The sequence below is a fragment of the Echiichthys vipera genome, assembly GCF_963691815.1.
Source record: "Echiichthys vipera genome assembly, chromosome: 10".
Taxonomy (NCBI): Eukaryota; Metazoa; Chordata; class Actinopteri; order Perciformes; family Trachinidae; genus Echiichthys; species Echiichthys vipera.
Genome location: NC_139835.1, coordinates 6,195,897 through 6,209,390, shown reverse-complemented (window position 1 = coordinate 6,209,390; position 13,494 = coordinate 6,195,897). Strand labels below are relative to the sequence as shown.

The following is a 13,494-nucleotide window of genomic DNA, read 5'->3' as shown; positions in this document are numbered from 1 at the left end:
TTAATTTGAATATTTGCCCATTTGTTGTTTTTTATCATGGACGTTCAATCCGACACAGTCTGACACAGCGCCGTGAAAGAGAAACTACAGTTCTAAATCTGCTAAATCAGCTGTTGTCAAAGAAAGATACCGACAAAACAAATTTATGTTCTAACAACAAATACCTTTAAGAAGATGCTCCTATATCACATCTCTCAGTAACCCTCTGCCTGACACGCGTGACCGTGCAGCGCTGGACTCACGTGCAGCCGCCGCTGTCTGCTTCATGTGTATGTGTGTGTCCATGGCTCTCCACCCCGGATCAGAGGGTTTTTCATGAGCAAAAAAAACAAAAACTGATTTGACGATTAGTCGAGTATAGGAAAGACGTGACAAATCGGATTTGACTATGAATATTTTAGTCAGGGATACCCCTAGTGGTTATGAGGATGATTTTACAAAACTGCTGTTACCCCAGCATCAGATGAATCCCACTGGCAGTGCTGGGGTGGAGCCAGAGCCTTATCTGGCTTTAGTTAGTTATTAATTAGTGGTTACCTCAGTTTAAGCACTTAATGGGGTTAGTCTTTGTCTTCTTGGCCGGACCAGAACCCCTCCTGTGAGATTTCAGAGCTCTTAGCAGATCACATTGGCTTCATTCCACAATTTCCCTCCTTGATTCCAAAACAGACTCTTCATGGATGTGACTCTTATCTCTCTTGTCACGTCATTTCCACTCAGACGGTCCAATGAGATCAAACCTGGGAAGGAAGGCGTATGACCTTATGTAACAGTGCACATGCCCCAGATTAGGTTAGACCCCCTCCCTCATCTACCCCACCCATGTCCTCAATGTCCCTCTCCAAGATTAATAATACTGTACCATCAGTCAGCTGTTATTATCTGTTCATGATTTGTAATATTTGAAATGTGTTCATATTGAAGAACTTTTTTAAATATTGCCAGACTGCTGTCATTCTGCTGTCATTCAACAAACATGTAAACATTTCCAGCATCCTCTCAGACTGATCTGAGAGCGGGTGGGGGGTCGGCTCAGCTCAGGCATCAAATATTTATTATACACCCACTTCCTCAGTTACTACTACACCACTGACGCACTGTCCCGCCCCACACATTAAACATTCATAACCATCTCTGTCCTTAGTTATATGTTGCTGTGCATATTACCCCCCTTGATTTTATTTAGTTTTTTCTTAAATCTAAAAGCAACTGAAGCAGTCCATCAGCACCTTTCTGTGTGAAGTCTCTCATCCAGAAGACTTCCCTGTGTCTCCTCTTCCAGGTGCTGTCCAGGATGTCTCCCACATCCATGAAAATCACCTTTAAGCAGCTGCAGGCGGGTGCAAATCTGAGCCTGCAGGACGTGTTGGTGATGGAGTATCGACTGAGCCAGGCCTGCATGGTAAAACTCTAACCGGAGCCTCGATTGACAGAGACGTTATCAACACCCAGCTTCATCTTCATACTTTTCACACTTGTAGTAATCTCAATGGGAAAGGAATCGGAGGATTGGCAAACCCATTGCACTCTTATCACATATTAAACAGATAGCACTGATATTTTGAAAGTGTGGTTGTATGAGGTACTTATCCATAGTCAGTGTATGACCTACAGTAGATGATCGCTGGCACGTCCCTGGTTTGGAAGAGCAGACAGGAGGACAGACACGGAAGCTAAGACATATACCACTTAAGAACAACTCATCAAAACCACCAGAGTCATTTGACATCACAGAACAGAAAGAGTTGCTGGTCTTTAGTTTGTGTTATTGTGTGACTTTGGTGTTTTAATCGATGGAGGCCACTGTAGACCACCAACTCAAAAATACTGTTCTTGTCAATAGAGTCTGGTGGCTTTGAAGAGAGCATAGATTGCAACTTCAGTTCCCTGTGTACGCTCAAACAGCGTTGTCTGACAGCAAGTGAAGCTGTGAAGATATTCTAAATAAATTAGCGTATGCTAACCATCATCTACCGTAGGCAACACACTGGCTATGAATACATACCTCATACAACCACACTTCAAAATATCCAAACTAAACCTTTAACTTATTATTCACTTGCATCTATCTTAGAAGTTCAAATGTCAGTATTATCTTCATCATCTGCCACAGATGTTTCAGTTCAGCTATGACTTGATAAGTTAAAGTGAAATTCCGGCGTAAAATCATCCAGGGGTCTTTTTCGGCAAATACATTCATCAAATAAGCCATTGAGACAGTTTTTTTTTTTTTCGTGTATCAACTATTAACGGAGATATCCGGTAGAGTCGCCAACAGCTGAATGCAGCTAATAGTGATTAGCTCGGGGCAGTACGGTGAAGGCATTCAAACGTCTTTTTTAACCACTAATACTGCTTAAAAAATAACAGCAAACCTCTGCAGCAGCATGAGAAGAGTCCCTGCACATAAAACAAAGCACCAATGGGCTCCTTCCTTTTGGATTGACTTTGGTAATCTGCTTAAATGGACTTTACTATGAGAGAAGCTGGTACAGGGGCCAGTAGGTAAGTCTTTAAAACACTCTTTTAATAAACTCTGGGTTCACTAAGTACGTTGTTGGTGCTTCCGTTAATGTGTAGGGACTCTTCTCATGCTGCTGCAGAGGTTTGCTGTTATTTTGAGCAGTATTAGTGGTTAAAAAAGACGTTTTAGTCAGTGTTAGCCACATTTGGCTTTTAGCTTTCCCCTGGCATATCACCGTTAATACACAAAAAAAATGTCTCTATGTCTTATTTGATGAGTGTATTTGCCAAAAAAGACCCTGGGATGATTGTACGCTGGAATTTCACTTTAAGAGTAAAATCAAGAAGGATTTTATCTCACGCGATTGTTTTGTTGTTTTGCAGAGGGGCTGTGACTTTTATGAAGGCGTACGAGCCGGTAAGTCACTCAAGCGCACGGCCAACAAAAGTGGAAAATGGTGGATACGAATTTTAATGATGTAGCATAGGTTATATGGATCACACAGAGAGCTGCAAAGACCTTAAGAATAATAAAAACGATGGTAGTGTTGGTTCTTAACGTTATTAAAGGATGTATAAATAATAGTTTTCATCTTTGAATGACATCATCTCAGTCACATCATGAAATTCCCCTTCTGTGTTGTAATTTTCTGGATGTTTTTCAGTGCTCGTGGACAAAGACCAGAATCCCAAGTGGAACCCGTCAACACTGGAGGAGGTGTCTGAGCAGAGCGTGGAGAAGTGCTTCGCCTCGCTGGGAGAGAAAGACCTCACTTTCTGAAGCTTCCCACCTTCAAACACACACACACACACACTCTAAGCCTTCGCCAAGCCTCCGCTCCCCACAGCCCTTTATGGTCAGTCATGTGAGAGGACTGTACTGCTGAGGATGAGAGAGTCTGTTATTTTATGACAGGTACATTCAATACATTAGACTGATAGTTTGACTCTATACTGTTTCATATTGAGGTGACATTGTACAGGAAAATCCAGGATGCTCCTCTGCAGTCTGATTCATGTGCACAGCTAGAAATCTAAAATAGTAGCAGAGGAGAGAGCTAACAGTTGCCCTGTGTGTCACACTTGAAAAATGTTTCGTGTAAACCTGCTCTGCAGTAGAAGTGGAGTGGTTTTTTTTTAAGCACTGACTCTCTTCTGCTGCAAATGCAAGGAATTCTCTGCACAGCAGCAATAACACAAGGACATGGGGAGGAGAAGCTGATCTCACCACTGAGTGCTTTATTACATTTCCTGTGGGTGTTTGTTGATGTGACACGGATCGACATCATCTGTATCTCTGCAGTGTGGTCACTTATTCTGATCCTGATAATGTGTTGTCTGTATTTCTGTAGTTTCCCAGTATTTGTCTTTTCAGTGTGGTGTACTGTATTAGATGTAACAAAGATTAAACAGTTATTCTCTCCACAGACACACTCCAATGCAGATTTAGAAGTACTTTAACACTGGTTCTTAATACATTTACATGATTGTTACATTGACATGGTGTGTTTACATCAACCAGTCAGATTAAGCATCGGTGCCAGAACAGAGGGCAATAAACAGAGTTGGTGAGGTAATACAAGATGTTGTTTGTTCTTGGTGAGTGAGGAAACTTCTCTCGTGTGAAAGGGATGGTTTGGATTTTTTTTGTTAAGTGTGGTTGTATGAGGTGCTTCTCTATAGTCAGCCTACCTGCGGCCCCAGTTTGGAGAAGCAGGCAGGAGTACTGACACTGAAGCAAAGAAATGTACCGATGTGACCGCGGCCAGCGGCGCTGTTTGCTATATTTAGCAAATTAAAGGTTGAATAATATTGGAGAATGAGAAGAACACCCCCATCTAGTGTCTCAAGGTTGTAGTCGCAACAAAAAAAAACAACTCCAGCAGTCTTGTTGCCAGGTCTGGAGTCAGACCCGGTCCAGTAGTCTACAGGAGACCGGAGTCTGTTTGAGCCTGTTTGAACTCATCCCCTCCAGCAAATCACACATTAAAAACAAGTTTTGCAGAGTTTTACTGACAGTTACTGTTAGCCGTTAGCGTTAGCTGTTACAGCTAAGTAAAGTAAGTAAGTAGTAAGTACCGTAGCCATTTGGGCGTGCGTTTTAATGCCGTTTCTCTCCTTTCTCTCAGTCCATGGAGTGAATGCTCGGCCTATAGTGACTCTGGTTTTTGACCGTCTCCGCTCACTCAGCTGCTGGGACAAATAAGGCCTCCTTCACTGAGGCTCCGAAGCAGCTGCAGGATTGGCAAACTACATTTCACGCAGTGCCACCCTACAGTAGCTGCACCCAACAACAGACAGCCCAGGCAACCAGCAACGCCCGACGCTATTGGCTGCTACCATGGAAACACAACGGGACAGAAAGTCATTGTCAAACCTGTCTAAACATTTTTTTAAATATTAATTCAGATTAAATTCATTTTTTTATGGATTACATTCTGTACCCCTCAAAACGCCCTGTGGGTGTATTATTATTATTTTAGATATAGCTTTTAATAAAGATTCTACATATTCAAACTTCAATGCTTTACTTTTCAGTCTGACTGCCCCTTTCCGATGGGGAACTGAAGCCGTTATCTATCCTCTCTTCAAAGCCACCAGACTCCTTTTACCTCACAGGACACAGGAGTGGCTGGTCCGATGCTGCCTTGATTAGTTTCTTTGCTAGTTCCTAATAAGCTTCCTCCCAAGTCTCAACTGTACGTTTAAAGAAAAACATTTATTGAGGGCCAGATCTTTTACGATCTGCGTATAAAGTGGTCTTTATCAGCATGTGAGCACCGAGCTGCTGCTATAAAGTAAACATTCATGTAGTTGCATGTTGGATGATCAACGGCTGCATATTTTATGTGACTGGTATAATTGTCTAAAAGATAGCAGTCTGTTCAAAATAAATGTCAAAGCTGTTGATCTGAGAGTTCTACAGGCTCACAAATAACACACAAAGCAGGTTTCAGACTGTTTTTATGATATGGAACACCTTTCCCTCATGTCTGCTTTATTTTCTACCTGCTTCACATTCAGTCTGACTCCGTCTCATTTCAGCAGTAGTCTCTTATAATCTGGGCTGCTGGTACTTAGGCCTCAAGTAGAGTCGTGATGTTTATGAAGAACCAAATCTGTTGAACGTCTCTTCAACACGAACGATGGGATCCGAGATGCAGTTGCGAGCCTTTCTTTGTTTTTTTATGCTGCACACGAGCTCCTCCTTTGCACACGTGCGGTGCTTATTTTTTTTCCAAATATTGAGTTATATATTTGTGTTAAATTATTTGGTTAGGTCTGGAATGTCTTTTAAAACACTGACTAGTTCAAATATATTTGTAGGAAAAAAAGATATATTTTTTATGACATGAATGACCGATCGTAAAAAAAACCTGTATATTTTGAACCTATTTATTTTACATGGGAAAATTCTTCATTCACAAATCCAAACAAACTTAACAGAAATCCCAAATTTTAAACAGAATTTTGACATACTTTACATGGACTTAAAATAGTAAAACATTAAAAAAATTTAATTCATAAAGCCTTACATAATTTTTATATGTACACATATTCAAAATTAGATTTCCCACCAATAGTATATATAGTTTAAGTCTGAAGGGTTCCGAATCTTTTCCAATCATTCCTCCAAGTGATTCTTTCCCAGATAAAATGAGTGACCCCCAGGCTGGCTTCTTAAAAATAAATACATACAAACATGAGCCAGTCTTTTGAGCGGCTCTATGAAAGGAATGGATCAACAAGATCCGGCTCCCTTCAAAAAGCCAAAAAAGCCATCTCTAGACTCAGATTGGTACAAGCAGCACTCTGAGGCTCTCTTCACAGTGGCTCAGCAGGCACACAGGGTGGCCTCTGTGGACAATAACCTGCCATAAACCGTGAGAACACAGTATTTCTCCCCACGTCACTGATAATCCCTTATGCTTTACTGCTGTTTGCTCTTCAAACAGGCGCTGGCCAGCAGCAGTTCCTTGTAAATCCTTTTGTTTGCTCTTTATGGAGCTGAACTTTAAATGTGTGTGTGTGTGTGTGTGTGTGTGTTCACTCATACAGGATGCAGCAACCACCTGGCTGTCTTTTTAGTTGTTGAAAATACTGTTACGAAGGCACCTGTGTGAGGTTGTTCTGAAGGAGCAAAACATTTCAAAAATGATAGAAGGCATAAATCTGATTTATTGGCAGTTCATTTTTTAAACATACCATTTGTACACGTTGCAAGTTAAATGAATGCAGTACTACAGGAACATTAAAAAAAAGTCACACAATGTATTCACAGGCCAGCGTATCATCTTACAGAGCTGCTTCCCGGAGGCCATTTCTCTGTTTATTTGGCAGCAGACGAGTCATGGAAAGAGTGCAGGTGGGTCCTGTCACTGCTCACCCTCCTACTTGGGTTTCACTTTAAAGTCACGTCAGCTCGTCTTGTTTTATTCGTTCAGCTCCACCACTGTGACTGCCGTTTAGTCTACGGGTCACTTTGACCGTTGGAAAACACTGATACATCAGAGGCATTGTGGGTGTAAGAGTCCTGGATCTGGGCATTGCTGGATCAGCTAACTTTGACTTTGAAGAGCGTCTCGTGTGAACAAATACAGGAACGGTTATCCATTTTCCTAAAAACTATTCCTATGTGTTAATAAAGACTGTACTTGCTTGACTTTGCCAAGTAGCAGGATTCATTTGAGGATTAGCAGGTCACCATTGCCAAAGAACCAGTGAGCAACGTAATTAAACGAGAGCTGCAACGATTAATACGTGACAGAAAATGTATCTGCAACTTTTCCTCATGATCGATTCATTGTTTCAGGCAACATTTATTGTAAATGTCATGCTGCTTCTCTTTGTGGCATATCATATTAAACTATTAATCTTGGGGGTTTTGACGGTTTCGATTGTTTTCAATATCAATTTACCTGTCAGTTAAATTCTTAATTAACCCTTTATAAAATGCCAGACAATGGTTGAACCAAACAAGCCATCAAAATAGATCACTTTGAAATGTGGGGTATTTTATAAGGCATTTTACACGATTTTCTGACATTTTATAGACCAAATGGTTCATGGAGAATGATGGAGTCCTTGGGGTGCACGGTCTGGAAGGCATAGCGCCCTTTGGTACAGATTAAATTAGGGCTGCCACTAACAATCACTGTATTTCCAGTATCAGTTCATCTGTCTATTCAATTTGTCATTAACTGTTCGTATAAATGTCAGGAAATAGTGGAAAAACTCCTGTACAAATTTCCCACATCTCAAAGTGAGTCATTTTCTGACATTCGTAGAGCGAATGAATTGAATCAAGAATTGAATCGACAGATCAGTCCCTAATGAAAAGAATCGTTAGTGGCAGCCCTAATTTAATCGTACCAACGGGCACCATGCCTTCCAGACCCTGCACCTCAGGGAGCCCATCCTTGAATACATCCTACTAAAAGTGTGGGAGGCCAATTTAGCAGCATCCCCTATCTCTGTGGAAACACCTGTTGTTATTAAATAATTTAAAATGGGCGACCTTTAAAAACAGATCCGTTTCTAAAAGGAAGCACTGGTAGCCTTCCAGTCAGTTAAGAGCATCGGGATGTTTGAATGAAGACAGGCTCTGACACTGGATCAGTTATTGAACTCTTAGTGGTGCAGATAGAGTCTGTTCATGGCTGTCTGAAGAACCATCTGATCCCTGCAGACTGACACAGGACCGCTGTTGGAAAAACTGAACAAAGGGTGAAACCAAAATGTGTTTAAATGAAACCTCTCAGCGATGACATCACATTTCAAATACACAGTAAAGCCTGACATTAACATTATGGCAGCATCTTGGACGTACAACCTAGGATATAGATCGCCATCACCCTGTTTGGTGTTGGTGTTAATGGCAACATGTGGATCTTTAATTCAAAGAACTGGCCGAACTCTCCACACTGCCATCATCTCTTTCTTGTGCTGTTGAAACAGGCCTTTTGTTTTTTTAAACCCCAACACTGACAGAAGATAGTGCTCAGCACAACAGGGAGATTAGCCTTTATCGATTTATAAGCACTTACACAAATGGCTTCAGATTAAGAGTCAGGAATGTGGCGTGTGGAGAACAGTGTCGTCTCTAATCTTCAGTGTGTTCACAACATGTTTGGGACGACCCCAGCAGATTAATCTGTCCACACAGATTAGTGCAAGTTATGTTTTGGGACTTGATTTATAGAGTGACGTGTGTGTGTGTGTGTGTGTGTGTGTGTGTGTGTGTGTGTGTGTGTGTGTGCGTGTGTGTGTGTGTATGCGTGTGTATGCGTGTGTGTGCGTGCGTGCGTGTGTTCTCTCCTCTCTGTGTCAGTCAGCAGCCCTTTGATCAACCCTCACCCTCATCACATAAACAATAGAGCCTGTAAACTCTGTAACATGGTCTTTCTGAGTGATGCTGCTCTTCACTAAAATGGGCGGTGTTAGACAGCAGTGAAACATGTGTACTGGTCCGACTTCCCAATACAATGTCACTAACTGTAGACATCAACTGTATTGTAATGCTACTGGATAATTTGAAGTCAGTACTTAAAGCGTAAAATCACCCCATGGCCTTTTTCAGCAAATACATCAAATAAGTTATCGAGATTGTTTTTTTCGTTTATAAACTATTGACGGAGAAATCCTGTAGAGTGGCTAACAGCCGGACGTGGCTATCAGTGATTAGCTCGGGGCAGTACGGTGAAGACATTAAAGCGTCTTTTTTAACCACTAATTCTGCTCAAAATAACACCAAACCTCTGCAGCAGCATGAGAAGAGTCCCTACACAGAAAATAAAGCACCAATAACGTAGTTAGTGAACCCAGAGTTTATTAAAAGAGTGTTTAAAGACTTACCTACTGGCCCCTGTACCAGCTCCTCTCATAGTGAAGTCCATTCAAGTGGATTACCAAAGTCAATCCCAAAGGAAGGAGCCTTTTGGATAAAGGTTTTAATAGACGTAAAAGGTTTGGAAAAGTAAAATTTGAAAAGCAAATTTCCCTGCAGCCCCGAAATGTCACCCGAGGACGTGGGGGTGTGTGGGCATTTTTTATGTGCCTGTGCCATGTACCCAACCGAGGGACATTTTTCAACGTGGCCTGGAATCATTGAATACTGCAACACACTTTGTGACTGTTCTGGAGGATTCCCCATCCCTCACCAACCGTACTGGACACTTTTTTAGCATGTCCCCAGAAGAAACTGGAAGAGGCGACTGATTCCTAAACAAAGCACCAATGGGCTTCTTCCTTTGGGATTGACTTTGGTAATCCACTTGAATGGACTTTACTATGAGAGGAGCTGGTACAGGGGCCAGTAGGTAAGTCTTTAAAACACTCTTTTAATAAACTCTGGGTTCACTAACTACGTTGTTGGTGCTTTGTTTTCTGTGTAGGGACTCTTCTCATGCTGCTGCAGAGGTTTGCTGTTATTTTGAGCAGGATTAGTGGTTAAAAAAGACGTTTGAATTCCTTAACCGTACTGCCCCGAGCTAATCACCGTCCAACTGTTAGCGCCTCTCCGGGATTTCTCTGTTAATAGTTTATATACCAAAAAGAATTATCTCGATGGCTTATTTGTAAGTGCTGAAAAAGACCATGGGATGTTTTACACTGGAATTACACTTTAAAGGGGACCTATTATACTCTTTTTCAGGCTCATACTTATTTGTGTTTGTACTAGAACATGTTTACACGCTGTTTTAGTGCTTTTTTTTTAACGACTGGCTCCTCAGATGACAGAGAGAACATCTGAGGAGAAGGCGAGTGGAGAGAAACGTACCCTGCCACTGTTTGATATGGCTTATCAGCTTGTGTAAAGTATTCTTACTGGTTCCTACTATTATGGTAGTTACTACGACACTATTCAGAACTATTGTCATGGCAGTTTTAAGTGTCGTCATGGCAATGTTACTTGAAATTTGGGCAAATCCCAATGACATCATTTAGATTACCTGTGCACAAATCTGCAGCTGCACGACCCCTCGATACCCTCTGATAGAAATCCTAAAGTAAAAAAAAGTGTTGGGCTCATAGAAACATTCATTAAGGACTTTGGCGATGTCAACCTCTATTCCAAATATATCTACTCCCTCCCCTGGTTAGAACCGTGGCTTTCTATTATGGAGCAGCACCTCACTATTTGAAGAATTCATTTATAGACTGGATTAAAATGCCATGGGTTTGGAGGTTTGCATATTTGTGCTGTTGTCCTCTTCAGGGCAGATGGCAGTATTTCTCTGTTATGCGCTGGACAATAACACAACGTTAACAAATGAAACTAGGTCTACAACATTTTAGTGAAAGCCACGCTTTTGAACTCCAGCTCTGCTAACGAGCCAAATCCTTTTTGAGAAGTGTGTCAATCCTTCTGGTGTTTTGGCAGGTCGCCATTGCTCTGGGTCCTAATGTCAAAGTTCCCAAAACGATGACTTCTCGCGTGTACAGAATATCCTGGAGAGCCGAAAACACATTATTTCCTGTACTGATTTTGCAGACCCTGCCTGCTGGATGGAGGGCTGCGGCCGAGTCTGCCTAATGGCAGTGGGAGAAGCAGAGCTGAGGAAGAGGCTCTCCAGGGAGAGCATTAGGGGAGAACTTCAGCCCGAGAGCTTTTTGTCAGACCAGAAGGAGCCGGACAGCTGGGCGTGTCCCTGACCTGATGATACCAGTGAGGGATTTCAAGTGAGGGGCTCTATTAATAACTTCCTCCGTAAGAGAGGGGGATCTTGGCCCTGGGACAGCATCAGTGGTCGGGGTAGACTTTCAATTCCAGGCAATATCTGATAGGATTTCTTGCTTTGCGTTATGAGTCCAGCCACACAGAGCCAACACCTACTGGGAGAGGGGACAAATAAGGTCTAAGAAAGATGATATCCAGCTGAAGCCGCTCCAGCTCTGATACAGATAATCATAGGAACATGAAGGGGATCAGAGCGCTTTGGTCACTTTGGAGGAGGGTTTTTCGGTTCAATCCAAGTGTAATCCAATCCAAAAGTAGGTCAAAGCTGAATTAGTGGCAGCTCATTCATATTCCTGCTCGCAGCAGGTAGATGCTTGGAGGATTCTGAATGAAGTTGTTTGAGACTATTGAGGCCCTGTTCAGTCACGTGTAGAACCTCCAGTATCAAGGTCAAGGCGGTCTCGGCTCGGCCCGGCCTTTCCACTGTCGCAACCCTTCCCGTGTCACGGCACGTCACATTCAATGTAGGGGATGTCGCTGTAGCGGCGGTCTACCTCCATCCACTGCTGCACGGCCCGGGCCACGATCTCCTCGGACAGCCTCTGGGCGAACTCCAGCAGCACCGGGTCGACCTGAGGCGAGCTCTCCTCCGCATCCACCTCTGAGTGAACCAAGTAGGCTCTCTCGCCCCTCCCTCCCTTGGCTTTGCCTTCCATCTTCTCTGTGGAGTTCGCATTTTGGGCTGCAGAGACGCACCTCTTGGATTTGACGCACCCCATACTCTGGAGGGTGTAGCATTGATTTATTTTAAAGTGGGAGATGTGCGCTGGCAGTAAGACGCAAGAGTCTTTGGTTAGATCTCTAACTGGATGTTTTCATTTTGATTCTGGAAGCCAGCCCTCAGTCCATCCCAGAAGCAACTCTGTGCCTCCCCTCCGCTTCTCTCTGCTGCGGTCACCTTTGTGCTTCTGTCATCCACTCCCCTTCTCATCCATGTCTGAGTGCCAACATGTGAGATGAACAGTATTACACAATAGAGGGAGGTGATTTAGAGGGCGATGGGGGACGAGCGGCTAGGAGGCCCATCCCTGTGTGGGTGTGGTGGCGATGAAACGGTCAGCCCCACTCCTTTTCGGCCTACAACTCATCCTCTTCCTCAACTGCAGAGAGAAAGAGAGTGGAAAGAGATAGAATTTCAGTGATTTATTTTCCATCAGAGGCAGCCTACAAGTAGCAGACGAAGAACCAGGAAAGGGTTGTGAGCAATTTTCAGGTTGGCTGTGGCAACTACGTGACCCAGGCTCCAGCTCGAGGTCAAGGCCTTCGGTGCCTCACCTCTGCAGGCTCGTTTTTGAACATGCCCCGCTCCTCTGCACCCCCCCCCCCCCCCCCCCACCTCACAGTGTTTTATGACTCAATCCCTCGGCCTATTTAGATTTGCACGACACAGGGGCGTCTGTCTCCAGCTTGAGTGCCCTGATGCTGTTTTGTTGTAAGCCTGTGTCTCCCTTCTGTTCCACTAAGCGAGCCACACAGTCTGATTCACCCTGACAGCTCCTTTTCCAGGACTACAGGCCAAGGTGCACAGCAAACATGTGCTCCATTCACAAAGCTGTGCTGTGGTCTACACAACACCAGGCCATGAATGATTAATGCAGAGCAGGGAGTCTCCCTGTGAGTAAAACATTTGGAGGGGCACCCTCAACACAGGAATCTCAGCTGTCACAAATCCTCTGTGTGCCAGATCTGATATTATGTGAATGAGCTTAAACAGTGGTAAACACGTCTTATTGTTAATGTGCACCAACGTGTGAGAGCATCCATTAGCTGGCACACACATTTGGATTAAACCTGATAACTGATTTATTGTGTATATATGTATACAGAGCACAGTGCAGATCGGCTCTGAGCCCCAGTGAAAAGAGGAGATTCAAATGAATATGTCAACACATTGTGCTGTGCTCGTGTAGAGCTGTACGTACTTTTCACAGACAGTGCCAAATGCGTCAGGGTTTTCTCCGTTCCAACTAGAAAACAACAGACATCCGGCGACAGAAGAATGAACTCAAGGTCGTTCCAGTAAAGAATAATAATCCGGACATCATCTGCTGTCGCGCCGGTCCTCGTGCCCTCTGCTCAGCTCCTCAATCAGCATCCGAGCGATTTCAACTTGAACGTCACTGAGAGCAAAGAAACAAAATCATCTCCAAGTTGCTGCTGCTGCTGCTGCTCGCCGGTTACTGTTGGGTGAAGCTCCGCCAGACTTCAAAATAATCTCTGAGGAGGGGAAAATCCCAGGCAGGTGGAGCAGACGGTCTCCCTCTTGCCTTCACAGCCCTCGGCTGAGCACA

General features: G+C 43.5%; 2 protein-coding genes across 2 annotated transcripts in view; one reads left to right on the top strand and one right to left on the bottom strand.

Annotated features, from left to right (window-relative positions):
- Window positions 1-4,902, top strand: part of hibch (3-hydroxyisobutyryl-CoA hydrolase) — a 30,394-nt gene extending 25,492 nt beyond the window's left edge. The window contains exons 12-14 of the mRNA XM_083921744.1: window positions 1,283-1,402; window positions 2,848-2,881; window positions 3,129-4,902. Coding sequence (XP_083777870.1) covers window positions 1,283-1,402; window positions 2,848-2,881; window positions 3,129-3,244 — 270 coding nt within the window. The 3' untranslated portion in view covers window positions 3,245-4,902. The remainder of the gene's footprint in view (window positions 1-1,282; window positions 1,403-2,847; window positions 2,882-3,128) is intronic.
- Window positions 4,903-6,622: 1,720 nt separating this feature from the next.
- akap19 (A-kinase anchoring protein 19) lies at window positions 6,623-13,494 on the bottom strand. The gene is made up of 2 exons (XM_083921298.1): window positions 13,126-13,494; window positions 6,623-12,303 (listed from the first exon to the last, which is right to left on the bottom strand). The coding sequence occupies exon 2, from the start codon at window positions 11,920-11,922 to the stop codon at window positions 11,647-11,649; it is 276 nt and encodes a 91-aa protein (XP_083777424.1). The 5' UTR covers window positions 11,923-12,303; window positions 13,126-13,494; the 3' UTR covers window positions 6,623-11,646.

What these genes read in the sequence shown, in the direction of transcription:
- akap19 (XM_083921298.1), bottom strand. Translation starts at nt 11,922, where the DNA reads ATGGGGTGCGTCAAATCCAAGAGGTGCGTCTCTGCAGCCCAAAATGCG.